Here is a 27,765-nt window from a genome sequence, read left to right as displayed (position 1 = left end):
CTTTTTGGCCCACGTTGGTAAATTCTTGGGTCTCAAAGCAGAAAGGAGCTGTTAGAGGTCATCTAGTGAGTTAACTCCACTTTACAGATGAAGACAAATGAAGGAAGCAGGGCTACTTAGCTTTAAAAATTTTCGTTAGGAACTTCCATTCATTCATTCAACAAAACATTCATCGAGTCCCTACCCCATGTGGGTCCTGGAGCATTAAAGTATAAACACAGTCCCAGCACTGAGGGTCTCACAGTCCATTGGAAGAGGAAGATTGACAAAAATTACCACAGCAAACAAAACCCTCTATTATTAAGGCACATTCAAAGCCCTCTGAGGCTACACCTTTGATCATGGATGAAGAGTTGACATGGGAGGCAATAGGAGTTTCAGTGTAAAGAATGAGTATTTACCAGGCAGGCTAAGGAGACAAGGCATCCCTGGCAGAGCAAATAGAAGTCAGGAAAGAGCACAGTCACTCTGGAAAAGGCTTAGTGTGTTAGCATGACGGGCACATAGGACTTTCCAGTGAGGAGTGGTGAGGGATGGCTGAGTCCCCACTGTGGGGACAGCACATATGCAAGCTGAGTCTTCAGTCAGGACCAGAGATAGGGCTCTGTGAGTTGTGAAAATACTGAAATAGTTCTAAGCTGGTTGATAAATAGACAGTGGCCCCTCCCACTGTCCTATTGCACCCCCAGATCTCCTCACACCAGTGATTCAGCAATTAAAGAGTTGACATCTAGCAGGAGGCCCTTAGCACCCCTCTAGCACTAAGGCCAGTTGGATGGGTGCTGATTGTTAAGTGTGTTGAGCATCTGTCTTCTTGTATGCCATGGTAAAGAACATGAAATTTATCCTATAGGGTAAGGGCTTGAAAATTCAGATGCCTCCAGGGGTCAGGCAGGCTACACAGAAATGCGTGAAGCAAGTGGGTATAAACAACAGGGAGAGGTGAGGACTGTAGTCAACTGAGGCATTAAAATTAATTTTTTAAAAACTCTGCATCAACAAATATAAATGAATGTTTGCCAGTGCTCAGATTTTGCAGTATAAGAAATAGGAAGCCATGATGGTTTTTTTGTTTTTTCTTTTTAAACTAGGAGAGTGATGTAAGATTTACTTTTTAGAAAATTTGCCATGAGGGTTTGATGAACCGAGATTACAGAAGACGTGGAGACCATGAGACTGAGAGCATAGTCAGTTACTAAAGCTCAAAGATTGGACAAGAAAATGCTGGCTTAAATTCAAAGATTTTGGGTTGCGTGTGAAAACAAAATTTTCTCTGTATAATAAAACAATAGAAAGGATTATTGAATTATTAAGGAAGATACACCATTTCTGTTTTAAAAAGTTTCAAGTACCTAGGGGCTGGCCCGGTGGCACAAGCAGTTAAGTGCGCATGCTCCGCTGCAGCCCGAGGTTCGCAGGTTTGGATCCCGGGCGCGCAACGACGCACCGCTTGTCAAGCCATGCTGTGGCGGTGTCCCATATAAAGTGGAGGAAGATGGGCACGGATGTTAGCCCAGGGCCAGTCTTCCTCAGCAAAAAGAGGAGGATGGGCATGGATGTTAGCTCAGGGCTGGTCTTCCTCACAAAAAAAAAAAAAAAGTTTTAAGTACCTAAAGGACAGTAGTAGATGCTAAACCCAATGATTTGTCAGGGAACTTTCTAGGTCTGTGGTGCCCTGAGCATATTAACCTAAGCAAAATATTTGTGGAGAAAAAAACAAACAAAAACCTGTGAGTGGTGAAATGGAGTGGAACAAATGTGGAAAGAACTCTTTAATGTTACCAAGCAGGGGCTTTGTGTAGTGACATTAAGAGCTTTTCAACAATTCTGAGTAGGTTTTATCCATCAACTTAACAAATTTGAGTACATACTGTATGCTGGACACTGATGTAAGCACTATTTTAAATGGCATTTGTTAATTCATTTGTTGAGAATTTAACATGTGCTCAGCACACTTCTAGGCACTGGGGATAAACTAGAGAACAAAACACACAATCCCTGCCCTCCATGGAAATTTCTTTCTAGGGGAGGAGACGGCAGTAAACCTGGTTCAAGTTCAGGTTATGGTGAGCAAACCCAGAGGATGGATTGAGGTGGGGAAGACTAGAGACTGAAACTGACCACGTGTGGAATATCTGAGGAAATTAGAGTGTGAGGAAGGATGATCACTTGACAAAACATAATGGAAGAAAGAATTCATAGACCCCAAACTAGCAGAACTTGGAACGGAAGGAGTGGAAGGGGGGAGTATTTTTTTTTTTCTGAAATGTAGTTTTGTTTTTTTTTTTTTCCCCCAAAGCCCCAGTAGATAGTTGTATGTCATAGCTGCACATCCTTCTAGTTGCTACATGTGGGACGTGTTCTCAGCATGGCCGGAGAAGCGGTGGGTCGGTGCACGCCAGGGATCCGAACCCGGGCCGCCAGCAGCGGAGTGCACGCGCTTAACCGCTAAGCCACGGGGCCAGCCCAAGGGGGGAGTGTTGAAGAGAGAAATACACAGCCCCTAGAATGTTGTGAGTCCAGTACTGAACGCCTGTTGTAGCAAATGGGATGTGCTAGGTTTTGATGAGCTGAATCTGAGATTTTGGTGAGATGCCCATGTGTATTACTTCCTTAGATCAGCATTTCTCAAACTTTGGTGGGTGTCAGAATCACCCCGAGAACTTGACAAAAATACAAAGGTCCAGGGCCTATTCCTTCAACCTGCCTGGGCCTCTGTGTTCTTTATTAGCTCATCAGGGGATCCTGACACAGCCGAGTTTGAGAACCACTGGCTTAATAATGAGAGATGCAAGTCTGGAAAGAGGGATTGAGCTAAGGGCTGGAGATGTATATTTTGGAATTAAAAATAAAAGTGTTAATTGAGACTTATAGATGGATCAGCTCTCCCAGCTGATGAGCATAAAGGGGGAGGAGGAGCAACCACAGGACAATGAGTGGTTGCATATATGTAGTTTGTGGGAAGACAAGGAAGAGCCTGAAAGACAGACACATGAATTATTCAGGATAAGGTGAAAGTGCAGAGAGCTCAGTTTCCCTTTAACTGGAATGTGGGCTCCATGGGGACAGAGACCTCAGGGTTATCTTACACCTGGCATTTTGCCCAGCACTTAATCAATATTTGTTTCTTGAATGAATCAATGCATGCATGAATGGCTGTCACAAAACCTAGAGAGAGATTTTTAGGAGAATGTAGGCAGTCATATCAAATGCAGAAGCCTGGGGTCAAGTGGGCTGAACCGTAAGGGACTGCTGGTAGATTTGGTCGGAAGGAAGCTATTGCTATAAAAGAGATGGAGTAAAGTGCAGGTAGTGAATTTAGGCTCTGCTGTCATTTATAACATTCATCCTGAGCTGTTGATGAGCAATGTAAAGGCAGTAAGATACATATACACACACATAATACACATACGTATGCCTACGTATACATAGTATATGTTTGTATGCATATATATATGTAAAAGTATAGATATTGAGTTCCAAAGTCTTCATCATGCCCTGTTGCTTGGTTGATGGCCTGTAGTTGCCTCCTTCAGGTTTGAATCTTGTGGGAAGAAGTTCTCTCAGAAGTCTCACAGGTTGTCGGGGGGCTGACTTTGGCAGGTTGGAACATAGACAAGGGAAACAACGTGCTAGGGACATGTCTCCAGGAAGCTGCATAATCCACTTGCCACCCTCAGTTTTTCACTGGTTGTTTGCTTCCCAAGAATAGATATAATTTCTAGAAATTGCATAAAGATATAAGAGCCTATTTTAAGATTTGTTAAAAGCTTTTTAATTCCAGGAGCCCATTTCCTTTGAAAGGATAAATCTGCGTGTCATGAAGCAGAGATGCTTATTAGCCTGCTCTCTGGGATCTGCAGGTTCGTAGATGAAGCATCCAACCTTTCTTGTATTTTGAAATGTCATGTCCAAGTGCCTCTTAATGAAGATTCATTTATCCTTTTCACACTATTAAGTATGGTCTATGGGGGATAGACTTCTCTTAGTCCATGTGAATAGAGCCCATTACTGCTAATGGAAATTTTGCACATGCCTGTGGAATTGAATAGGCATTGAAATACATTTAGACTTTCACAGTCATTTTTATTTAGTTGCCTTAAGATTTCAATGATGATCTCTTTTTGTCTCCAAATCCTGTTTGGCATTGATTGTAGGTATCTGGTGATGAGTCTGAAGTTGTAACTTTAACAGGTATAAGTATTTCTTTCCTCTGTTTCAGCTGAGAAGTTTTGAGAGTGAAATATTGACAGCCATTAAGAGACCTCCAATTTAATTTCTCATCCTGCTTATTCTGTAGTTCACGTTAAGTCCAGAGTGCTGAAGGAACTGAACAAGCGGACTTGTAGACATCAAATAGCTGGCCATGGTGTTGGCCATGGCGTCTCAGGAAGTTCAGAACTTCTTCCAGCCTCTCTCTTCCTGGATATCTCGGGTTTATGAAGCTCTCCAGCAAGCAGGAGATACACTATCTGCTTCGCTGGTTAACTTGAGCAAACAAGACTCTAAATTGAGTGACAAGCTAGACCAGGACTTAGATGATATTCAGATTCAGGAAACTTACTTTGAAGATGAAGAACAAGGCAATGATTGGAGTCAAGAAGATGCAAATTCTTTGTTTCTTGAAGTGGATCATTTTTCCTGTTGTAATAGTGATTTGCAGGACTCTCCCCAAAGTGCAAGCCCCAGACTTAGCCGACATGCAAATGCAAAGGACTCATGTTCCATAATGTCCCAGTGGCCCAATCAGACCCTTGATGACCAAAAGCCACCACATGTGCTTTCTTCTATTGCTGAGGAAGAACATCACCTTGAAAAGCAAAGGAGTGGCCTTCAACACAGCTTTGACAGCCAGCTCTCTGGTGTTTTAGAAAATGTTAATGGACAAAAGCAAGGTAAGCTAGCCAATGATCATTTTCTCTGGGTTCTCCCAAAGGACATTTCTACTCATTTTACTTTGACTTGTCTTAGTTATCATATGAATTTTATTTTTCTCTTTCTTATACTTTCTACATACTGACTTCTTATTGAGAGATGTAATCCTTAGAAATATTTTCAATATATAAAACTTTGGAAGATCTGTTTGTGGGCTCCATAATCCAACGCAATAGTTCTGAGCAAATGAAATGGTGAAAATGAGTCTGTGAGTTGTGTTGAGAAGCCCCTCTGCATATGTTGTGCTTTTTAAAACGTCTTTAAAAATATTCTCCTTTTTTTACTAGGTTAGGAATCTCTAGATGTTACTATATTATTCAGTGTGAAATCCTGTGCAAAAAGCCGTACTTGTTGCAAAGTTTTTAGTTGATAACACTCCAAGAACACTTCTCACAGTGTGTCGCCGAGATGTGATGTGAAATGACAGTAGATAGGAAATCTTTGGAATAAGAATAGCTTGATTTTCTTTTAGCTTTGAATGGAAAGGACACGTTTAAAACAAACTGCCTATGGAGCTTTATCCTGTCAGAGCTGAGCATTTAATGGACCTTCAATAAATGTATAATGAATATGGTGAAAATATGATTAACTCTGTAAAAGGAGCTATAGTATGTTCTGGCATGAATTTCTCATGCTTTAATACTGTAAGCCTGACATAAGGACGTTTCTCATGGTCGAGGGAGAGAGGTACATGATATGCAAAGAAAGGAGTTGGTATGTATATGTGATGTGTTGTAACGCATACATAGGTCACACAGATTATTGGGTCTTTTACGTGATGTAAAGGTGAAGTCATTAATTCTCTTCTTGTTGGAGGGAGCAGACTTTTCTGAAATACCTCATAGTCTCTTCATCCATTTTCCGTGATTCCTCTTAGCTTTATATTTTTAGGGAAATGTTTTATCCAGTTACATGAAGTCTTGGTAAATGAGGATACATAATTTCATATTGTTTTCATAATGCTTTCTTGATACTCTTACTCAAAGTAATAGTGAAATGCTAGAATAAATCGGTGAAGACAAGATAGGCTGATATTCTTTCTGAAGCTGATAAACTATAAATAAATGAAATTTTAAGTCTTTTAAAATTATCTGTAGAGATAATTCTAGAAATATCTAGGTTACCAATAGGATTTCTTAGATTTGACTTGAAATTTCTATTTTAGAAAATTCTTGCTAAAGTTAACTTTATTTAAAATTATTAACATGATTTTGGCCTAATAGTTTCTTAACACTGGCTTTTGTTAATTTTTGTAATTGTAATAATCTAATGGCAGTAAAACAATTGTTTTTATTTGTCCATTCAGGAGATGTTTATTCACTAGATTGCAGCCTCCTGGAAGGCAGGGGCCGTGCCACAGACTCATTTCTGCATCCTTAACTGTATCAAGCACAATATTGTGTATATAATAGGATATCAAATAATGATTAATGATGGAACACCAACAAGGAAAGCTAACAACTCTAAGAAGTAAATACTATTATTATTCTCACTTCACAGTTGAGAAAATTGATGCTTAGAGAGTTTGAGAATATACCCAAGATCCACATTTAGAAAAAGGCAGAGCTCAGGCAGTCTGATTCTAGAATTTATACATATTCTCTCTCTCTTTTTTCCTTTTTAAAGATATAATTTACATACAGTAAAATCCATCCTTCTTAGTGCACAGTGAGTTTTGACAAACACACACAGTCTTGTAACCACCACCACCATCAAGATACAAAACAGTCCATCACCTCAAAAATTCCACCAAGTCCCTTTGCAGTCAGTCCTTTCCCCTACCTCCAGCTCCTGGCAGTTGCTGATATAGTTTCTGTCTTGATCATTTTGTCTTTTCCAGAATGTCATATAAATGGAATCATGCAGGCTTCTGAGTCTGGCTTCTTTCATGATGCGCTTATCATAATGTGTTTGAGGTTCATCCATGTTGTTGTGTGTTTCAGTAGTTTGACCTTTTTATTGCTGAATAGTATTCCATTGCATGAATGCACCATAGTTTGTTGATTATTCATCAACTAAGGGATATTTGGATTGTTTCTAGTTTTTAACAATATGAATAAAACTGTTATAAGCATTTGCAAAACAGGTTTTTGTGTGAATATGTTTTCATTTCAATTAGGTAAATACCTAGGAGTGGGATTGCTGGATCATGTGGAAAGTATGTGTTTAACTTTATAAAAAATATTCCACTGTTTTCCAAAGTACCATTTTGCATTTCCAAAAGTAATGTATGAGATTTCTAGTCATTCATATTCTCACCAACACTTGGTGGTCTTGTTCATATTAAGAAAATTGTTTTAGCCGTTCTCATGTGTAGTGATAGCTCACGTTGGGAGATAATTCTCTATTGGTCTCGGTTTTTTGCATGTCCTGTGAACAGAGCCACAAACAGCCTTTTGTTTTAGGTTATCTTTTCAAGGATGTTTGTGTGACAGTGAGCCTTGGAGGATAGAGATATTGTCTCTTTCCAGAGCAGAGGAAAGATTTGTTTGCTGTCTAATAAAGATAATGTCTCTCTTTAGGGCAAAGCTCAGGCGGATTTGCTTGCAAATGACAGAGATTTTTCAAGCTTAGTCTTCCTTGGCTATGACATAAACCCGCTGCATGCACGATATCTATCTGAGCCTGCCTCTGCATTGCCCCTGTGGTACCTGGAGGGTGGAGAACCTATGTGAATGTGAAGCTCATGTTGCTTGCTGTGCTGTGAGTAATAAACTGTCCTTTGTCTCTGACCCAGAAGTCTTGTGTCTTCTACCCAAGGTCCATAAAACTGTAGCAGGCTAACTCGTTAGGGGGCAAGTAGGGTAAAATCTCAGATCCTTCATAGGTATTAACATCTCATTTTGGCTTTAATTTGCATTTCCTTGATAACTAATGACATTGAGCTTGTAGTTATTTGTCATCTGAATAGCTTCTTTGGTAAAGTCTTCAAACCTTTTACCCACTTTTATTGAATTATTTTCTTATTTTTGAGATTTGAGAGTTATGCTTATATTCTGAATATGAGTTACTTTTCAGGTATATGATTTACAAATATTTTCTCCCAGTTTTGTGGCTTGTCTTTTCATTCTCTTAACAATGTCCCTCAAAGAACAGAGATTCTTAATTAGATGAAATCCAACTTATCAAGTTTTTCTTTCATGAATTGTGCTTTTGGTATCATGTCTAAGAGATCTTGTATAACCAAGAATCACAAAGATTTTTTTCTGTTTTATTCTAGGAATTTTAGAGTTACGGTTTTACATTTAGGGCTATGATCCATTTTGAAGTAATTTTTTATATGATGTGTGGTATGGATTGAAGTTTCTCTCCCCACCCTCCCCCATATAGATGTCTAGTCATTCCTACACCATTTGTTGAAATGACTATCCTTTCTGCATTGTATGCTTTGGCATCTTTGTCAGAAATCTATTATCTGTATATATGTGGGTCTATTTTTGGACTCTTTATATTTTCCCATTAATCTATATTTGTATTCTTTCTCCAATAGCACACTGTCTTGATTACTAAAGCTTTATAATGTCTTGAAGTCAGGTAGTGTGAGCCCTCCAACTTTATTATTTTTAAAAAATTGTTTGACTATTCTAGTTAATTTGCTTTTCCATATCATTTTTAGAATAATCTTATTAATTTTTACAGAAATTCTGCTGCGAATTTGATTGGAATTGTATTGAATGCGTAGATCAGTTTGGAGAGATTGGCATGCTAATAATATTTTGTTTTTCAATCCATGAACATGGTATCATTTCATTTATTTATTTCTTAGAAATTTTTAATCTGTTTTGTAGTTTCCAGTATATAGGTCTCATACATATTTTGTTAGATTTATACCTAAGTATTTCCTTTTTCTTTGATACTATTGTAAACAGTAGTTTTATCACTTTCATTTTCCAATTGCTACTTGCTAGTATGTAGAAATACGATTGATTTTTTGTATAATAACCTTGTATTATGCAACCTCCCTAATTTCTCTGATTAGTTCTAATAGGTTTTCTTTGTAACTTTTTTGGGATTTTCTACATAAACAGTAATATTATCAGTGAGAGAAATGACAGTTTTATTTCTTTCTCTCCGATATCCATGTCTAGTATTTCTTTTTCTTGACTGATTACACATTATCGTGTTGAATAAGAGTGTTGAAAGTAGATATCTTTGCCTTGTTCCTTGAACTTAGTGGAAAAGCTTTGTCTTTCACTGTTCGTTAGTAGTTAGGTATATGTTTCTGTAGATACTCTTTATTATATTGAAGAAGTTCCCTTCTATTCCACTTTGCTGAGAGTTTTTATCAAAAAGGATGTTGAATTCTGTCAAATGCTGTTTTGCATCTGTTGAGATGATCATATGATTTTTCTTGTTTAGTCTGAATTACACTGAAATGAATTATACTGACTAATTTTTGAGTGTTGAACCAGTCTTGCATATCTGGGATAAAATCCACTTGGTCATGATATACTATTTCTTTTCATATATTGCTGGATTTGATGTGCTAGTATTTTGGAGGATTTTTTTTCATCCATTTTCATTAGGGTTATTCATCTGTAGTTTTCTTGCAATATCTTTGTCTGGTTTTGGTATCTGGGTAATGCTGGCCTCATAAAATGAGCTGTGAAATGTTTTTCCTTTCCTATAATCTGGACAAAGTTGTGTTAAATTAGTATTATTTATTTCTTAAATGTTTACTAGAATTTTCCAGTGAAGACAACTGAGCTTAGAATTTTTTTTTGTGGGAAGATTTTGAAAGACAAATTCAATTTCTGTAGTATGTATAGGATTATTCAAGTTCTGTCTTTTTCTTGAGTGGTTTTTGGCAGTGGTGTTTTTCAAGAATTTTTTTCATTTCATGTATGTTGTTAAATTTATGGACATAGTATTTCCTTGCTATCTTTTTAGTGTTTGTAGGGTTTATGATGATCTCCATCTTTATTTCCTGCTATTGGTAATTTATGTCTTCTTTTTTTTTTGCAGGGAGTGAGGTCTAGGTAGAGGATTATCTATCTATATATCTCTATTTTTTCAAAGAACTAGTTTTTGGTTTCATTAATTTTTCTCTATTTTTCTTTTCATAATTTCATTGATTTCTGCTATTAACTTTATTATCCCTTCTTGCTTTGGGTATAATTTTTTTTTCTAATATAATCATTTAATATATAAATTTTCTTTTAAAAACTGCTTTATCTGCATCCCAAAATATTTTTTTTGTTTTGTTTTTTACTTTTTATTTTGAAATAATTTTAAAATTACAGAAAAGTTGCAAAATAATACAGAGTTCCTATATACTCTTCACCCAGCATCCCCTAATGTTAGCATCTTGTATAACCATAGTACAATGATCAAAACTAAGAAATTAAAATATTACAGTACTACTAGTTAAACTACAGACCTTCTTAACATTTCACCAGTTTTTCCGCTAATATCCTTTTTATTTTCTAGTATCCAATCTAGGATCCCATATTGCATTTGGTTGTAATGTCTCCTTAGTCTCCTCCAATTTGTGACAGTTCCTCCTTCTTTCCTCGTCTTTCATCATCTTGACACGTTTGGAGAGCACTGGTCAGTTATATTGTAAAATATCCTTCAATTTCAGTTTGTCTGATGTTTTCTCGTCGTTAGATGGAGGTTATGCAGTTTTGGCAAGAATACCCTAGAAGTTATGTGCTCTCAGTCAGCCACTCTCAGGGTACCTGCTATTGATATATCTTATTATTGGTGATGTTAACCTTGAAAACTTGGTTAAGGTGGTGTCTGCCAGCTTTCTGCACTGTAAAGTTACTATTTTTCCTTTAGCAATTAATAAATATTTTGGGGGAGATACTTTAAGACTATTCAAAGATCCTGTTTCTCCTCAAAATTTTGCCCACTAATTTTAGGATCCATCAGTAGATCTTACCTGCAATAATTATTACTATGTGCCACTAAATTTTGGTTGATTTTTTAAAATGTAACAATGGATAACTGGAATGTTTTGCATCAGCATTATTTTTTTGTGTGTGGTATTTTTTTTTAAATTTTTTGTTTATTGCAGTAACATTGGTTTATAACATTGTATAAATTTCAGGTGTACATCATTATACTTCTATTTCTGCATAGATTACATTATGTTCACCACTCAAATACTAATTACAACCAATCACCACACACATGTGCCAAATTATCCCTTTCACCCTCCTCCCTCACCCCTTCCCCTCTGGTAACCACCAATCCAATCTCTGTCTCTATGTGTGTGTTTGTTGTTGTTATTATCTACTACTGAATGAGTGAGATCATACGGTATTTGACCTTCTCCCTCTGACTTATTTCACTTTGCATAATACCCTCAATGTCCATCCATGTTGTCACAAATGGCTGGATTTCATCGTTTCTTATGGCTGAGTAGTATTCCATTGTGTATATATACCACATCTTCTTTATCCATTCGTCCCTTGATGGGCACTTAGGTTGCTTCCAAGTCTTGGCAATTGTGAATAACACTGCAATGAACACAGGGGTGCATGTATCTTTACGCATTCGTGTTTTCAAGTTCTTTGGATAAATATCCAGCAGTAGAATAGCTGGGTCATATGGTAGTTCTATCCTTAATTTTTGGAGGAATCTCCATACCGCCTTCCATAGTGGCTGCACCAGTTTGCACTCCCACCAGCAGTGTATGAGAGTTCCCTTCTCTCCACATCCTCTCCAACACTTGTTGTTTCCTGTCTTGTTAATTATAGCCATTCTGATGGGCATGAGGTGGTATCTCATTGTAGTTTTGATTTGCATTTCCCTGATAGTTAATGATGTTGAACATCTTTTCATGTGTCTGTTGGCCATCTGTATATCTTCTTTGGAGAAATGTCTGTTCAGGTCTTTTGCCCATTTTTTAATTGGGTTGTTAGTTTTTTTGTTGTTGAGATGTATCAGTTCATTATATATTTTGGAGATTAACCCCTTATTGGATGTATGGTTTGCAAATATCTTCTCCCAATTGTTAGGTTGTCTTTTCGTTTTGTTGATGATTTCCTTTGCTGTGCAGAAGCTTTTTAGTTTGATGTAGCCCCATTTGTTTATTTTCTCTATTGTTTCTCTTGCCTGGTCAGACATGGTGCTTGAAAATATGTTGCTAAGACCGATGTCAAAGAGCGTACTGCCTATGTTTTCTTCTAGAAGTTTCATAGTTTCAGGTCTTACATTCAAGTATTTAATCCATTTGGAGTCAATTTTTGTGTATCGTGTAAGGTAAGGATCTATTTTCATTTTTTCGCATGTGGCTGTCCAGTTTTCCCAACACCATTTGTTGAAGAGACTTTCTTTTCTCCATTGTATGTTCTTGGCTCCTTTGTTGAAGATTAGCTGTCCAAAGATGTGTGGGTTTATTTCTGGGTTTTCGATTCTATTCCATTGATTTGTGTGTCTGTTTTTGTGCCAGTACCATGCTGTTTTGGCTACTATAGCTTTGTAGTATATTTTGAAATCAAGGAGTGTGATACCTCCAGCTTTGTTCTTTTTTCTCAGAATTCCTTTACCTATTTGGGGTCTTTTTTTGTTCCATATAAATTTTAGGATTCTTTGTGCTATTTCTGTGAAAAATGTTGTTGGAACTTTGATAGGGATTGCATTGAATCTGTAGATTGCTTTAGGAAGTATGGACATCTTAACTATGTTAGTTCTTCCAATCCAAGAGCATGGAATATCTCTCCATTTCTTTGTGTCTTCTTCAATTTCTTTCAGCAATGTTTTATAGTTTTCCACATACAGCTCTTTCACCTCTTTGGTTAAGTTTATTCCTAGGTATTTTATTCTTTTTGTTGCAATTGTAAATGGGATGGTATTCTTAATTTCTCTTTCTGCTACTTCGTTGTTAGTGTACAGAAATGCAACTGATTTTTGCATGTTGATTTTGTATCCTGCAACTTTACCATATTCGTTTATTACTTCTAAAAGTTTTCTGGTGGATTCTTTAGGGTTTTCTATATATAAAATCATGTCATCTGCAAATAGTGACAGTTTCACTTCTTCCTTTCCAATTTGGATCCCTTTTATTTCTTTCTCTTGCCTGATTGCTCTGGCTAGGACTTCCAATACTATGTTAAATAGGAGTGGTGACAGTGGGCATCCTTGTCTGGTTCCTGTTCTTAGAGGGATAGCTTTCAGTTTTTCACCATTGAGGATGATATTAGCTGTGGGTTTGTCATATATGGTCTTTATTATGTTGAGGTACTTTCCTTCTATACCCATTTTATTCAGAGTTTTTATCATAAATGGATGCTGTATCTTGTCAAATGCTTTCTCTGCATCTATTGAGATGATCATGTGATTTTTATTCTTCATTTTATTAATATGGTGTATTACGTTGATTGATTTGTGAATGTTGAACCATCCCTGCATCCCTGGAATAAATCCCACTTGATCATGGTGTATAATCTTTTTAATGTATTGTGGTATGCGATTTGCTAGTATTTTGTTGAATATTTTTGCATCGATGTTCATCGGTGATATTGGCCTGTAATTTTCTTTTTTTGTGTTGTCCTTGTCTGATTTTGGTATCAGGGTAATGTCGGCTTCGTAGAATGAGTTAGGGAGCTTCCCCCACTCCTCAATTTTTTGCAAGAGTTTGAGAAGGATAGATATTAAGTCTTCTTTGAATGTTTGGTAGAATTCAGCAGGGAAGCCGTCTGGTCCTGGACTTTTATTTTTGGGGAGGTTTTTGATTACTGTTTCGATCTCCTTACTGGTGATTCGTCTATTCAAATTCTCTACTTCTTCTTGATCCAGTTTTGGAAGGTTGTATAATTCTAAGAATTTATCCATTTCTTCCAGATTGTCAAATTGGTTGGCATATAGCTTTTCATAGTATTCTCTTATAATCTTTTGTATTTCTGATGTGTCTGTTGTAATTTCTCCTCTTTCATTTCTGATTTTACTTATTTGTGCCTTCTCTCTTTTTTTCTTGGTGAGTCTAGCTAAGGGTTTGTCAATTTTGTTTATCTTTTCAAAGAAGCAGCTCTTGGTTTTATTAATTTTTTCTATTTTTTTTGGTCCCTATTTCATTTATTTCTGCTCTGATTTTTATTATTTCCCTTCTTCTACTGATTTTGGGCTTTGTTTGTTCTTCTTTTTCCAGTTCCTTTAGGTGCATTGTTAGATTGTTTATTTGAGATTTTTCTTGTTTGTTGAGATAGGCCTGTACTGCTATAAACTTCCCTCTTAGAACCGCTTTTGCTGTATCCCATAAATTCTGGCATGTTGTATTTTCATTTTCATTTGTCTCCAGGTATTTTTTGATTTCTTCTTTGATTTCTTCGTTGACCCAGTCATTGTTCAGTAGCATTTTGTTCAATCTCCACGTATTTGTGGCTTTTCTGATTTTCTTCCTATAGTTGATTTCTAGTTTCATACGGTTGTGGTCAGAAAAGATTCTTGGTATTATTTCAATCTTCTTAAATTTATGGAGACTTGTTTTGTGGCCTAATATGTGATCAATCCTGGAGAATGTTCCGTGTGCCTTTGAAAAGAACGTGTATTCTTCGGTTTTTGGATGGAATGCTTTGTATATATCTACTAGGTCCATCTGTTCTAGTGGTCATTTATGGCCAATGTTTCCTTATTGATCTTCTGTTTGGATGATCTATCCGTTGGTGTAAGTGGAGTGTTAAAGTCCCCTACTATTCTTGTGTTACTGTCTGTTTCTCTTTTTATGTCTGTTAATAATTGCTTTATATATTTCGGTGCACCTACATTGGGTGGGTAGATATTTACAAGTGTTTTATCCTCTTGTTGGATTGTTCCCTTGATCATTATGTAATGCCCTTCTTTGTCTCTTTTTACAGTTTTTGTTTTAAAGTGTATTTTATCTGATATGAATATTGCTACCCCAGCTTTCTTTTCATTGCCATTTGTGTAGAGTATCTTTTTCCATCCCTTCACTTTCAGTTTGTGAGTGTCTTTAGGTTTGAAGTATGTCTCTTGTATGCAGCATATATATGGGTCTTGTTATTTTATCCAATCAGCCACCCTATGCCTTTTAATTGGAGAATTTAGTCCATTGCCATTTAAAGTAGCTATTGATAAGTATGTACTTACTGCCATTTTTTAACTTTTTTTTTCTCAGTGTTTTAGTAGTCCTTCTCTGTTCCTTTCTCCTTCTATACAGAATTGATGGTCTCTTTAGTTTGACCTCTATCTGAAAGCTCTACTCTTCAACTCCCCTCCTCCCTCATTTTATGTTTTTGATATCATATCTAACCTCTTTTTTGTGCATTTGTATCCATTACCCTCTTATCATGCAAATAGATAATTTTTCCTATTTGTGGTCTTCTCTTTTCCCCTTAAATCAGTCCCTTTAACATTTCGTGTAGCACTGGTTTCTTGGTGACACACTCCTTTAATTTTTGCTTGTCTGGGAAATTTTTGATCTCTCCTTCCATTTTGAATGATATCCTTGCTGGGTAGAGTATTCTTGGCTGTAAGTTTTTTCCTTTTAGCACTTTAAATATATCATGCCACTCTCTTCTAGCCTGTAAGGTCTCTGCTGAGAAGTCAGCTGATAGCCTTATGGGGTTTCCTTTGTATGTAACTTGTCTTTCTCTTGCGGCTTTTAGGATTCTCTCTTTATCTTTAATTCTGGACATTTTGATTATGATGTGCCTTGGTGTGGGGCTCTTTGGGTTTATCTTGTTTGGGGCTCTCTGTGCTTCCTGTACCTGGATGTCTGTTTGCTTCCTTATGTTAGGGAAGTTTTCATCTATTATTTCTTGAAATAGATTCTCTGCCCCTTTGTCTCGCTCTTCTCCTTCTGGGACACCTATAACACGGATGTTAGTGCGCTTGATGTTCTCCCAGAGGTCCCTTAGACTGTCCTCACTCTTTTTAATTCTTTTCTCTTTTACCTGATCAGCTTGGGTAATTTCTTCTAGTCTTTCATCCAGCTCACAGATCCGTTCTTCTGTATCCTCTACTCTGCTTTTGAGTCCCTCTAGTGAATTTTTCATTTCCAGCCTTGTATTCTTCATTTCTGATTGGTTCTTTTTTATATCTTCCATTTCTTTGTTGACATTCTCACTGAGTTCATCTATTCTTCTCCCCAGATCAGTGAGCATCCTTCGCACTCTTTGTTTGAACTCTCTGTTGGGTTGGTTGCTCATTTCTGTTTCACTTAGTTCCTTTTCTGGGGTTTTGTCCTGTTCCCTTACTTGGAATGTATTCCTTTGCCTCCTCATTTTGCCTCTTTCCCTGTGCTTGTGTCTACGTATTAGGTAGGTCAGCTACGTCTCCTGTTCTTGGATAGGTGACCTTATGTAAGTGATGCCTTAGGATGTCTGCAGTGTGCTTCCCTCAGTTCTCAATGCTCCAGGGATGACCCCTATGTGGGTTACGTGTGTTTTTCTGTTGTGGCCTGTTTGCTCTCCCTGTAGGCACCCAGGGAGGCTGAGTTATGCTCCTGGCCAGCTGTTGTAATGCTCAGCTGCTTGTAGTTGTTGTCGGCCCTTAAGTCTCTTTATCAGGTGTGGGGAGCCCCAGCATAGTTGGCTGCAAGTTCTAATACATTTGTGTTGCAGTATTTCTTTTAAGTGAGTAGGCCCCCAGCGTGGCAGGTTGTTAGGCTCAGGGGCTTACAATTGCTATAAGCCTCCAGCCTTTAGGTCTCTTGTCAGCTCTCTGAGGATTGCAGCTGGGTGGGGCTGGCCTCAGGCACAGGTGCACCCAATTGTTTCAGGCTGTGGAAGGTGGGGCAAACCCCCTATGTGGGTCTTTGAGAAGCACAAGTCTTCTGCAGCTGACAAGCTCTGCAGCTGACAAGCCCTGCCGCCCACAGGTCCACACACACAGTCAACACAGTCCTGCCCCGTGTGCGTGCCCCGACCTCCTGAAGTGGACCCAGTCTCTCCACGGCGGGAGCCCCACACACTCCACCACTGCCCCACATTCTCCACCTGCTCCTTGTGCACGCCTTGCCCTACTGAAGTGGGCTCAGTTGCCAGGCTGCAGAGAATCCAGTCACCAATCTATGCAGGCCCACAAGTTGCCTGAGGGCTTGTTGGGTGGGGCCAGTCTCTAGGGTGGGCTGCCTGCCCTGTCTGAACTGGATTAAATCGGTGCTCTAGTGGGTGGGGCAGACCTGGGCTAACAGGCCCCAGGGAGAACTCCAATGGCATCTGTGTCAGCACACCCACACCATGCCACAACAATGGCTGCCACCAATGTCCCAGTCCCCAGAGATGCACTCAGGGCCTATCAGGTGAGGCTCTTTTCACCAAAGCACTGTGCACCTTTCTTTCTGGTGATTTTAGGTTGCTTTCTGAAGCGGGTGAGTTTGCGCTTGGGCCCTCTAAGAGCTGGTTTTAATTTCTTTGTGAACCAGCTTTTCTGGGTGTACTCCCCAATGTTTTAGTAGCAGGCAAAGTCAGATATTATGCCACTCGTCTCGATTGTGCTGGGTCCACAAAATGCCCACAGTGGGGGCGCTCCCCGGCTCAGGGCCCCACTCCTCCAGGGAGGTTGCGTACCTTTGGGCTGCTCCTGGGCAGCCGTGAGGTGCTGCGGCTTGTGAAGGCGGCGTTTTTCCTCTCCAGAAGGGAATTTCTGCCTCTTCTACCTCGATTAGGATTGTCCTTTGTTGCAGGAGTTCCTCTTATCCAGTTTTCAGTTCTGTCTCAGGGGTAGTTTTTCCACGAGTAGTTGTAAATTGGCTGTGTCTGCGGGAGGAGGTGAGTTCAGAGTCTGCATACACCACCATCTTGAGTTCTCCTCCCCTTTCAGTCTTCTTATCTTTGTTTTATGTACATTGTCTAGAGATTTTGGTTGTATTTAGGGGTATAATAGGGAAAAGTATATCTATTCTGTCTTCCTGGAAGTAAAAATCTTCATATTAAGCCTTAATAGCATTGTGACCTTAAATCTCACCCGCTTCTCTCCATTTCACAGTGAAATGGAGAGCAGTGGAAAATGACAAAGGATATCATGTATACAGAGATATATTAGAGGAGAAACATTTCTCTATAAAGAGAGGTCTTGTATGATGACCCTTCTCAGTTAATCAAATATTTATTGAATGCCTACCATGTACAAAGCACTTTCAGGAATGGACAAATATACATAAGTGTAAGCCATGGACCTCTACTTCAGATTATTGAAAAGCTTATACCATTTGTTTAATATGTTCCAGAAGATGCAAAAATGTTTTTAATTCCCTGGCTCTTTGGTGGCAGGCGGGGTTGGGAATGCAGCATAGACCTAAAATGAGACAGTCCCATTGGCCCAGTTCACTCATGGCTTTATAGATGCAGGAGCTTTACTAAGTTGCCTCTAGAGAACTTCCATCTTTCTCTCTTTCCCTGATGTGATACAGCCCACTAATTTACTTCAAATACCTTGTAGCCAATGAACAAAAGCTCTTATTCCTCTCTTTCCTCAAAATATTTAAATATCCCAAGAACCCTATGAAACTAGGATAGGGGACTGGATTCTCATCTATATGAATGTTAAAAAACTTGTTTTTTGGAATTTTACCTGCTGGTTAACAGTCTTAAATTATCCTCATGTGCTTATTTTTCTCTTTATACCCGGGGATCACGTCAGCCTCAGGACATGGACTGCTTTGTAGTCTATTAGAGAGATGTATTTGGAGATACACTAGGAAAAGGCAGCATTTTAATCAGTGGCTTATATGCACTTTTTAAAAAGCCTTGTCAAGCCTGCTTTTCCCGTTTAGCCTTGAATTCTTTTCATAACCTTGTATCTTGATTTTATGTTCCTTAACGTGCCATATTTTTCTCCACAATAGATTTTAAGCTAAATTGGCCCAAAACAAGAGGGATGCTGAATGCTTTTTGTAACCATGGAAACATTTCTGGGCACTTACTGAGGGCCTGGTTGCCAATAGTAATGTAACAGAGAAAATAGATACACTTCATTTAGCAGTTGACTATGATTAAGGGGCAGATAGACTCCTTATAGTGACATCTCAAGATAGGCTTTTTGGTTTAAAGACCCAAATCCAAAACACCAACTTCTCAGTAGAGAAGCAGTTATGACACCCTTGATATGTGATGGGAAGGAATTCTAATTGCATTTAAAAATCATCTCTGTTTTCAGTTTTTCACCCCATACTTTTTTTTTTGAGGCTGTTTTTTAACCACATGTATTTGTTTCCAAGAAATATGTTCACTATTTCCTGAAATAGCCTGCTAATGGAATTAATGTGTTCCAAGTACATTGGCATATAGAACTTTAGAAACACTCTTTGGCTTGATGGAATGTATTTAAAAAATAGAACAGCAGGCTTTGAAATCATGGTGATATAATTTGACTTTTCAATTAGATTAGTCTGTGAGGCTAATGTAACATGGAAGGGGAAATCGTACACTGTTCTTAGTTGCTGGTTGGTCTCAAACTTTTATGGATTAAAGGTATTTTATTCTGTCGATGTTCTTGAGATTGCTTGTGGCAATTGAGATTAAATGATATCAGGCAATACAATACAGTTGATTTACACATCATATAGGCTTCATTTTTTTTCTGTTGGATGTGTTACTGCACTTGAAATGTTGCAGCCTTTCTTTTATTTGCAATACTGGAACTTTGCTTTTTCATTCACAAGTGCTTTCTTGAAAGTAAACCTATTCCTAGTTAAATTTATTTTCATTTGTTATTTGCCATCATGGCAAATATTCCTTGGTTATCCAGAATTATTCACGAAAAAAGGTTTAGTATTCTGCAAAAGCTTCAGAATTTGTTTTCTAAAAACTTTATGGAGTTAATTTTCTTGATATGTTGACTTGTGTGTTTTAGAAAAGCTAGGTATTAATGAGCATGCTAGGAGCTGACATATGGTTTTCAGAGCCTTGACATTTAAGGCAAGGAGATTGTTTTTGCCATTGTTACTTATTTTGCAACTTTGTGTCATTGTTAAAGGAAATTTCAGGCATGTAACAAAATCCTATATAGACAGAAGTTAGAACATGTAATTTATGCAAATAGTCAAAAATGTGGATTCAATTTTCACCTTGATTTCTGGATGTTATTATAATACAATGCTGGAACATTTTTAAGGACAAGTTTAAAATGAGAAAATAAAGTTTGCTTTCTAATTTCCCATTCTTACCATCATTAGGAATGGATTAGAGGAATTAGAGCTAACATACTACAAATAAGCTTAAATTCCATTTTAACAATACCCAAGGAGCCAGGAATTTTTCTTTAATAATAGAATTACTTGATAATGGAAAAGCTCAGGAGTCTTCCTTGCCCTGAGACTCAGACAGCAATAGAACCAGGTGTATCTTTTTGCAATTATCTAGCCTAATGGGTAAGAAGCTGGAGCCAGGTAGGGACTTCAAACTTAATAAGACCTGTTTTCATTTATTTGTTTCTTCTTGCTTGAGGGAGATTCTTAACTGTGTGTGTTTGTCTTTTTTAAATACATGCTCCTCTCGTCTTCCCCCTTCTAGTCTCTTTGGTCAATCCCCTTTCTTCTCCTCTGCAGAGAGGGTGTCTTGTTTCTGAAAAGGAGCCTTGCAATCGAGAGAGTTTCTGAGATGTGATTCTAAATTCCTCTTCCCTTTGAGCTCTTGTTAATTATGCCCAGGGGTGGTCTAGGCCAGTGTTAATGGCGTTTTTTAGTGCCCTTTACATTTCCTACTTTTTAAATTTATGAAACATTTCAAAAACATAGAAAAATGCAGCATAATATAACAAACACCCACAATTGCACCACTTAACTTTGCCAAATTTTAATGTTTTGCCATATTTAATTCAGATTTATTTTAAAGAAGCCATCTAGGACAGATAGAATTGGAGTCCCTTGAGAACTTCTCTCTGTTTTCTTTCCTTTCTTTCCTTACTGGGACTAAAACAAATCTAAATTTGGGGGTTTTGATTACCATTGTTTTTATTCTTTGGCTGCAAGTATTTGTAAATTACACATAACACAATTTTGCATATTTTAAAACTTTATACAAATGATATAATATTGAACATATTATTCTGCAACTTGTTTTTGTTTCCCACTCAATGTTATGCTTCTAAGTTATTCAGATACATGTAGATTTGGTTTATACTAACTGCTATATAGTAGTCCACTATATTAGTTAGCGTAGTATTTATCCATTCTTATGTTGATCTAATTTATCCATTCTTACAAACGCCTAATTTATTTCCAAACTTTCACTATTACAAATAATTCTGCAATGTAAATAAATCTTTGAGCACATATACTGAAGTTTATTTAGATGAAATATATGAAAAAGACAGCCTATTTTGAGCCTCTTTCTTTAACTAGATAATTTCTTCACCGATTGAGATCCCTTGAATAGATTCCCTTGTTCTCCCTCACTTTTTTTTTTGAGGTGGTTCAAATTGGTTCCTTTTCCTTGTAACCAAGAGTGTCATAACCAAAAGTGTATTTAAGGCATTAAAGGAATCTAAAAGTTGTCTGTGTTTTCCATAACAAGTTTAAATAATGAATGAATGAGAACATTCATTGATTGTGATACCACAATCAATGGTATATTGATACTACAGTGATACCACGTTTTAGAGAGGGTTACAGGCTGCTTTGAAACTTTAATGAGAGTTATAAACCTCCTAATTCAGGAAGATGCGTACATGATATATCAAAAATTTTTATAACAAAATTTCATGGATTCATGGACCACCCAAATTTTATTTATGGTACTCTAGATTAAAACCTATAAAATTGACAGAAGAGAACTAGTGGTAATACAGTCAGGAGTCAACCATTGTATTATTTCATTTGAAATTTTGTTTTTCTCCTAAGAAAATAAAATTGGAGACACATTAGGATCTGTGCTGGTTTTTTAAACTATTATCTCTCAGCTCAAATCCATTTGGCTATATCCGGCTTTGGATGTCGGGGCTGGAATTCTGCGAACTACAGTTCTTCTTTGCCCAAGGGTCTTCTTCCATGCTACCACACAAAATTGGGGTTCTCTTACCTGATGCACATTAAAAAAGGCAATTATTACAGCATCGGCTTTCGGGAAAAGAAAACAGCTTTATTGCTAGATCAATCTGCAAGGAGACAGGGGCATGTGCTCTCAGATCTGTGTCCCCAATCCAGGACTTAGGGAAAAATTTATGGGATGAAGGGCAGGGCAGTCTGAAGTGTGGAGATAGATGATTGGAGGTAAGGAGAAGTGAGGTAGTTGATGATGTGTGCAAACATAGTCAAGCTTCATGGCTCTTCATAAGATGCATGTTCACAAAATGGTGGTGTTAGCATGATCTGAGGGTGGTGTTTTTAGCCCTTTGATGTCAACAAGATCACTTATCAGGCATTTTCACAGGCCCAGTTGATGTGTTGGTGGTCTCAACTGGCCTGAACTGGACAAGGGATCTCAGTTCCTGAAAAACCACTTTTAATTACTCTTTTGAGGAGAAGAGGTCAGTTGAACTGGTCCTGAGGGCCCATGGTTACAAATCCTCTCATTTTTTGTTCATTCCTCAGTCTTGAGGGAAATGGGATGATGACTGCTCTAGCTTTGTCCTGCTGATAAGGGATGTAGGTTGTTCCACCTCATTGAACCAGTCTCTTAGTAAGATGATGATGTAAGTGGGCTCCCAAAATTAGGCCTGTATTGTGTAAGCAAGTAACCAGGTATTTAATAAGAAGCATTTCTAGGGAAACAAAAAGGAAAACAAGGTTAATGGTCAGAGCAAATCATAAACCAGTTTCTGAGCCCAGGGGCCAGCCAGTCGAGAAGATTTCTAGGTGTCAGTGTGGAAGCATCTTTTGCAGTTTGAAATGTCTCTGATGATGTCATTGGATGTTCAGGTATCTTTCTGAGTGGCTTACACAGCAACAGGCATGAATCTCCCTTATATCAAGTTGTCCAGCTTCAATTTTCAGGGCTTTAGGAAAAAGGGTGTTTTCAGTTCTCAGTGATTCCAAATGAAAATGATGGAAAAAACTGAAAACGTTAGTTTGGAGATTTGTAACCAGATATTTCAGGAGACTAGAATTCAGGATCCAGTCCAATTTACAGATAGAAAACAAAAACCTCAAAGACAGTTAGCAGAACTAGAATCTAATATCCATGAATATGTACTATAGTTTTCATTGAAACATAATTTTTCTCTCTAAAATCACCCTCATTTTTACCAAAGATAGCAAATTAAGACTCATTGGTTTGCAAAAGAAGTCTAGTTTCAATAAACTTGGCCAAATTATTTACATAAGTACACAAGAATAGCAATTGATCATACAGGCTCTTTTAAGTCTGCTTTGCTGGAACTTTTCATAAGGAATCTCAGATTGAACTTTAAAGGCCTCTCCAAGCCAGGAAAACCAACTCTGACTTGTCATCAGAGTCCGCCTACAATACCTATAGATTTGAGTGAATTCCTCTCTTCTCTTGAGGTTCCCCAAAATATCCTGAGATTCTTTGCACCTGCCAGGGTAATGACCTTCTTTACTCACCTGGTAAGGTTGCTGGGAACCCTGTAAGCAAGGTACCAGGCCAGTATTTCCAAGTGGCTTAATTTGTTTCATAAAGTCAATCTTTGTCCCTCAAAACTGTTTAGGTCATATCCAAATCTATGCATGTTTCTCTCAAATATGACATTCCAGTCAAAGCTTTGGTAATATAACCAATGTTTCCAATTGTGTCCTGTTATGAGAAAAGATTCTTATTGAACTATGCAAATAACCATATAGTGATGAAAATAAGAATATTCACTGAATAAGAGTTTCCAAATTCTGGAGGGATCAGGTAGGGAGAAAAAAATAAACGTTTCAATTCTGCTTCCAAAGCTTTAATTTTACCGAATTGCTATAAGTCATAGTTAATTTAAGAGAAAAAGGTTTCCTTAAATCTGGAAAAACAAAACATTAAAGATCAGCAATATTTAAAATGAAAAGTCATAAAAATTATAATCATCCTCATGAGTTCATTCAGTCCCATGTAATCAATTCTTGGTCTCAATCTTCTGTTAGCAGTTTTATGAGGCCATTAATTCCTCTGCTAGAGTTGTGTAATTTTTTACCCAGCTCAGTTTTATAATCTGAAAGTTTATCAGAAACCTGTGTTCTAGAGCAAGTGTCAGAGTCCTTTCCATGAATCTCTCTGAAGATGAAATACATCTGCAAAAACATCAGAGTAAAACAACAACTATCTGCAAATGACAAAAGACTCAAAAAGGACAATTGACAGAGAAACCTGGTTATTTCTGTGATATACAACACTTTAAGATAATAACTAGAAATATGGCTGACAACCAGGACAGATCAGAATTTTAGGAACATTATTTATATATTTAAAACACTTATCTTAATAACATTCACCCACACAATATAACCTAGGAAGGTTTATCATTTATTTGACAATGCTTCCCATGTAATTTAACATACCAAATAAGCATAATTATTTTAATATCTCCATCTTTATAGAAAGAGAGAACAAATTCTTTGAGAAGTCCCAGGGTCCCATTGGAAATTCTCAAAGTTTGAATTTTGGGGAAATTCATCAAAAATATGAGAAGTTTGTAAAACATTTGGTCAAATAGGAAACAATGCTCACTGTGAAACAATGCTTAGTTATCCATTTAACCAAGTGACAGCAGAAGATGTTAAAGGCAAACATACAGAGTTAAACTGTTAAAAAAAAAACAAAAAAAACCCCTAAGTTCTCTTAAGAGAGATTTCTGCCTTTTAGAGTATAGGAAGTTATTTTGCTAAAACATAGAATTTCTGTCTTTTAGGTAGACTTACTCAAAGCTAAAGAACAACCTTTTATAATCTCTTTATCAAGAGCAGACTGAAAGTTCAAGAAAATTATCCTTTTAAGAGAGAGAAAACGAGATTCTAATTTTGCACTAGCTCACTTTTGATATTAAAACTTATTCACTTAATTAAATTTATTTTAATCTTAGCCAACTTGATCAGGCACAAAATTCTTTCCTCAGGGTTCCTCTTCCACAAACCTTCTATAACTCTCTTTTTATATTCAGAATTTATCCCATGCCTTCTTTCTTTCCTCCTAGTACTTTGGGACAAATTTTTCTTTCTTAACAAAACAAACAAAAATATTTCCATTATTTATACCTTCTTTACTGGAAACATACATCATACTTTCCTTGAATACAAAGATGTTTTCCTTATTAATTTTTAGTAGCTTTAATCACATGTATTAATTAGAATTTTTAACTCTTACAGACCTTAATTTTTAGTGAAAACTAAGAACTAAGCAATTATAAACTGTCTTTTACATTAGCATTCTGTGGCTTGTCAAATTTATAAATACTTTTTATAATTTCTAGAAACATACTACTTCATAATACAATCTTTTCTGTGTGTGTGTGTGAGGAAGATGAGCCCTGAGCTAACATCTGTTGCCCATTCTCCCCTTTTTGCTGAGGAAGATTGGTCCTGAGCTAACATCTGTGCCCATCTTCCTCTATTTTATGCGGGACACTGCCACAGCATGGCTTGGTAAGTGGTGCGTAGGTCCACGCCCAGGATCTGAGCCTGTGAATCCCGGGCTGCTGAAGCAGAGCACGCAAACCTAACTGCTATGCCACTGGGCCAGCCCTTAATCTTTTAATAAAACACAAGACATGTTTACTAATAGACCCAAACACCTTTTAATTTCTCTGTAATAAGAAGCCAAAAGTAGGTAAACTTAGATATGTTTAGCAATAACATTTCAGTATTTTATCTTACTTTAAAATAACCTAGACATTCAACAAATTTTATCATTTAACTTAATTTAGCAAAACTTCAAAGTTTCAAGGTACCAAAGAGATTTTAGAGTTATTTTAAATACACATACCATAAAATATAATTATTGCTAAAAGTTTATCTATAAACTTTTACCTCATTTATATCTAAATCATTTGCTTCCAACAATTATGTTTAGATTACCCACAAAATCTTCATGAGATAGAGAAAATTAGCTACCATTTTAAGTTATTTTTGCTAACTAGTTTTGTAACAGAGATAACATGAACTTATTTGATCAATAAAGGCTACTTGTATGCATCATATCCAGTGCTTATAACTCTGAGGACATGTCAATTTCAATCAAACCAACAAACTTAAATGAACTTTTATTTACTAAAGATTATTTTATATCATGTTAGCTTGAAAAAACATTTGGGTTAGTTTCCATTGCATTTATATAAGCACTTACTTTAAGGCAATTAAGTAGAGCTCATTAGAAATTATACCAACTGGAGCTAAGATATCACATGCATATCAACACACATATAGATGCACATACACAAAGACTCCACAGCTTTTGTTTTAAAATTACTGTCATGAACCAGGTACAGTAATATAAGGCTCACTAGTTGTGAAAGAAAAGTTGAATCCAAATTTTGTTTTAAGCTTTTTCTACTAATTTGTGGAGAAGACACTCAAGATGCTAGATTTTAGGTGAGGGTGCTCTTATGGCCATTTCTCTTTCCTTTTTTCCTTTTTTTCCCCTTCAGTTTTAGGAATTAGTGAAGGGCTAGGTAACAGTTCCCGGAGAGTTTGTGAGCATTTTGAGATAAAAGAAATAGGTGGAATCTGAACTGCCTCTAGAGCTGAATTTCCAGGCTTGCAAGGATTTTTTAAGGACAGTTGCTCTTAATTCCTCAGAAATTTGATTGTAACTTAAATGACATTATAGGTTGATCTACCTGTCCAACTACATCATCCCTAATTTGCTTCTTTCTCTCTGAGTGCTTAGTTTTATTTTAACCTAGGGAATAAGGCCTGGAAAGAAAATTCCTATCAGGCTTTGAATATCAGCTTCGGGTTTGGCCAAGTTTCTGATCATAAGTTGCCAAATTCTTTCAAATATCTTGTCAGGTTTCAGCCAGGACAAGCAATAACTATACCTAGCTATACTGAACAGCAGTTTCCCAGAAAATCTCTCAGAGTCTCATTACCTCTTGGAGTAAATTACATGGGTATCTGTAAATCCATGACCTATTATACTTTTGTTTTAGGTACTGTGGGAGATCAAGATTTGGCCACCCTGAAATATATCTCTTTACCTTGATTGTTTTCTCTGAGGGACATTTGACCTCCCCCACTAACTGCCTAAAGAATTTGACATGGTGGCTCCTTCCTGGAACGGATCTTCTATCATGGTGGCTGTAAAGATAATGTAGGATAGAGGTTACAATAGGAAAGGCACCAAGCCTCTTTTATCAAAAACTCTGTCTCTCCCTGACTACATTATCTATAGATGACCCTGAAAAGAATTGTCTTCCTGCCCTCTGAAGTCCCAGGCCACTACCCGCCCCCAACACGCTCCTCGCCTTTAGCTGCAAAACTTAAGCAAGCAGCTTAGACAGAGGGACGAGTTGCTCATTTCTGAGTTTCTCCCATGTATACATGTTATTAAACTTAGTATTATTTTCTCCTGCTAACCTGTCTTGTTAATTATTTGGCCAGCCATAAGAACCTTAAGGAAAAGGGCAGAGGGGGATTCTCCCTCTTCCCCCGACAGTACCTTTTATAACTTACTTTTTTATTTTTGCAACAAAACTTTCAATAAGGTTACTTTGGAATTTTGAAGTTTTTACTTTTAAGTGCACTTTTAAATGATCTTATCTAATCGGAATGTTTCTTCTAATGGCCAGTGTAATTCCCCTGAGGCTGAGGGCAGTTTGGTAGAACTCTCAGCCCCAAAAGGGAGTGCAACGCACATTTCTGTCTGGCCGTTTCTGACTGAAAAATTGGGTGCAAACTCATTTTTTCTCTGACTGTATTTTTGGGACTCCCGCCAACCTGGTGATTATCAAGCTAAGCCCTCAGGACATGAAACAAGCTTGGTAAGATTCTGCAGTTCTTTGTAAACATTTATAGCTTCTGGAACCTTTAGGTTTTGAGCAGTTGTGCTGGAA

The 27,765-nt window shown here is 37.2% G+C and overlaps 1 protein-coding gene across 1 annotated transcript in view; it reads left to right on the top strand.

Moving 5' to 3' along the window:
- The first annotated feature begins 4,125 nt into the window (after positions 1-4,125).
- The window catches only part of SYT16 (synaptotagmin 16), a 105,479-nt gene continuing 81,839 nt past the window's right edge, over positions 4,126-27,765 (top strand). Inside the window, exon 1 of the mRNA XM_004426223.3 lies at positions 4,126-4,895. Coding sequence (XP_004426280.3) covers positions 4,367-4,895 — 529 coding nt within the window. The 5' untranslated portion in view covers positions 4,126-4,366. The remainder of the gene's footprint in view (positions 4,896-27,765) is intronic.

Source organism: Ceratotherium simum, chromosome 24, assembly GCF_057802395.1.
Source record: "Ceratotherium simum simum isolate JZ-2026a chromosome 24, ASM5780239v1, whole genome shotgun sequence".
NCBI lineage: Eukaryota > Metazoa > Chordata > Mammalia > Perissodactyla > Rhinocerotidae > Ceratotherium > Ceratotherium simum.
This window is presented reverse-complemented; position numbering and strand designations above follow the sequence as displayed.